The sequence below is a fragment of the Lactuca serriola genome, chromosome 8 (assembly GCF_051521515.1).
Source record: "Lactuca serriola cultivar US96UC23 chromosome 8, Lser_US96UC23_V15, whole genome shotgun sequence".
NCBI lineage: Eukaryota > Viridiplantae > Streptophyta > Magnoliopsida > Asterales > Asteraceae > Lactuca > Lactuca serriola.
In genome coordinates this window covers 3,367,927-3,370,000 of record NC_136415.1, presented here as the reverse complement: position 1 = coordinate 3,370,000, position 2,074 = coordinate 3,367,927, and the positions used below count along the sequence as shown (strand labels likewise).

General features: G+C 40.9%; 1 protein-coding gene across 1 annotated transcript; it reads left to right on the top strand.

The window, feature by feature from the left end:
- Positions 1-263: 263 nt before the first annotated feature.
- Positions 264-1,277, top strand: LOC145071220 (uncharacterized). The gene has a single exon (XM_079018136.1). The coding sequence runs from the start codon at positions 331-333 to the stop codon at positions 1,153-1,155; it is 825 nt and encodes a 274-aa protein (XP_078874262.1). The 5' UTR covers positions 264-330; the 3' UTR covers positions 1,156-1,277.
- Positions 1,278-2,074: the final 797 nt, after the last annotated feature.

Sequence of the window (2,074 nt, the reverse complement as noted above, 5' to 3'; positions counted from 1 at the left end):
AAAAAAAATACAAAATGCAAGATAGTATTTTTATCTCTGCAACACTATAAATGCAAAAAGTTCGAGTGTAAATAAATACGAGGGATCCACACAATCAATGCGATAATTTGTTCTTATTTTTATTATTTTAAACTCATGCGTGGGTAATTTCTCATTTTTTAATTTATCTAGAAGAATAAAATAGTAATTGAACTTGCCCACCAATCCTCAAGAAGTTGGATAATAATGACAAAGTTGCAACCACTATAAATAGTTTATATACCATATAACTAATAACCATCCCAACAGTCGACTACAACCAACCAATTGTCCTTCTTGCACCTGCTGATCATGGCGGCTCTTTACGAACTGGAAGTCACCCTTTCCTCCGCCAAAAACCTCAAAAACGTCAACTGGCGCCACGGTCCACTCAAGCCCTACGTCGTCCTGTGGGTCGACCCCAAAAACAAATGCTCTACACATGTCGATGAGGAGGGCGACGACGCGCCCTTCTGGGATCAAAAACTCACCCTCCCTCTCTACGATCACATTGAGGAGTCCACTCTCTACATCGACATCGTTCATGCTAACGCCCCCGAGGGCACAAAGCCCTTAATCGGCTCCGCCAAGCTCAAACTCAAGGATATCGTGGATCAGGTCGGAATCGGTGAGTGTTTCGCTGATAGTCTAAAACTCAAGCGTCCTTCTGGCCGTCCCCACGGAAAGGTGGAGGTGAAAGTCTTCCTCAAGGAACCCCACTATCGTGCACGGGATCCTTACTACGCACCTCCAGCTTACGGTACTGTTCCCCCACCACAACAGTACACTGCTCCACCACCACAACAGTACACTGCTCCGCAGTCCTACGGTGGGGATCGTCCCTACGCTGCACCCCCGTCAGGGTATCAGTATTCTCAGTATGGCGGCCCCCCTCAATACGAGCAGCAGGGTTATGGACAGCCTGCTTATGGTGGTCAACCGTCGTACGGTGAGTATAAGGAAGAGAAGAAAAGTAAGTATGGGATGGGGACTGGACTGGCAGTTGGTGCGGCGGCGGGACTGTTAGGTGGGCTGGCGATATCTGAGGGAATTGATTATATGGGAGACCAGATCGCTGAGGATGCCGCAGAGAAGGTTGAGGAAGATCTTGGTTACGACGTCCAGGACGACGAGTAGACCCTCGCATCGCACGTTTCGTATCATGTTTTGTGTTTCTCTTTTTCCTTTTTAAAAAGAATTGAAGATGCTTATTTAATTTGCTTTTAATTTTATTTAAATGAAAGTTTGTTTAATTTGAATTCAAGTTGCTTCGACGGGAAAATGATCTATGATACCAACTTAATTAATTACATGCATGCATTGGTTTGTAATCCTGTATAGTTGATTTTATTTAAAACTAGAGTCACATAATTTCATTTAAAAAAAAATCTATTTAGATTTCCGATTAACCAACAGATAATCACAATATTTGCCTACAAACCAAATCCTAGATAATTCAAAATTAAGGTGCAACATAAATCACAAAATTGAGGACTTTGCGTTGTTTAATTATTTTAAGAACTAACCCATCGAAATGGAATTTTTTAGAGGACGGTTGTTGGACGACGGCTTCTTCCCATACAAAATTAAATTCTTTAGTCCCTGATTCCCTGTTAAGCTTAACTTTTTTTTTTTCGATGTTCCTGTTAAAACAGGGGCCGACGACACAAGTAAATTTGGTAGACAAATGTATCAGTGTTGATTATGCTTTTTGTCCCGTTTGTAAATTGGATATAGATCTAGATGGTTGACCATCTTTTTACAGGCGATGACTTTGCAAAGTGCACTTGGTTCTTGATTGAGAGGTGGTCGGACTTTGATTGTCCATCATTTAGTTCTTTGGCTGACTTGTATAAATTTCAAAGGCTTTGTTCCAAAATTAAATTGAGATGCATAAAAAGTTACTATAAAATGATTTTAAGTAAATTTCTTATGACAAAACTATGTGATTTGCTCAAAATTGTCACTTTGGTCCAACAAAGTTTGGGCTAGCACCACAAAGTTTTCATTTTCTTGCGTCTTTTGGTCCAAATGGTTAACTTCCGTCTATTTCCCT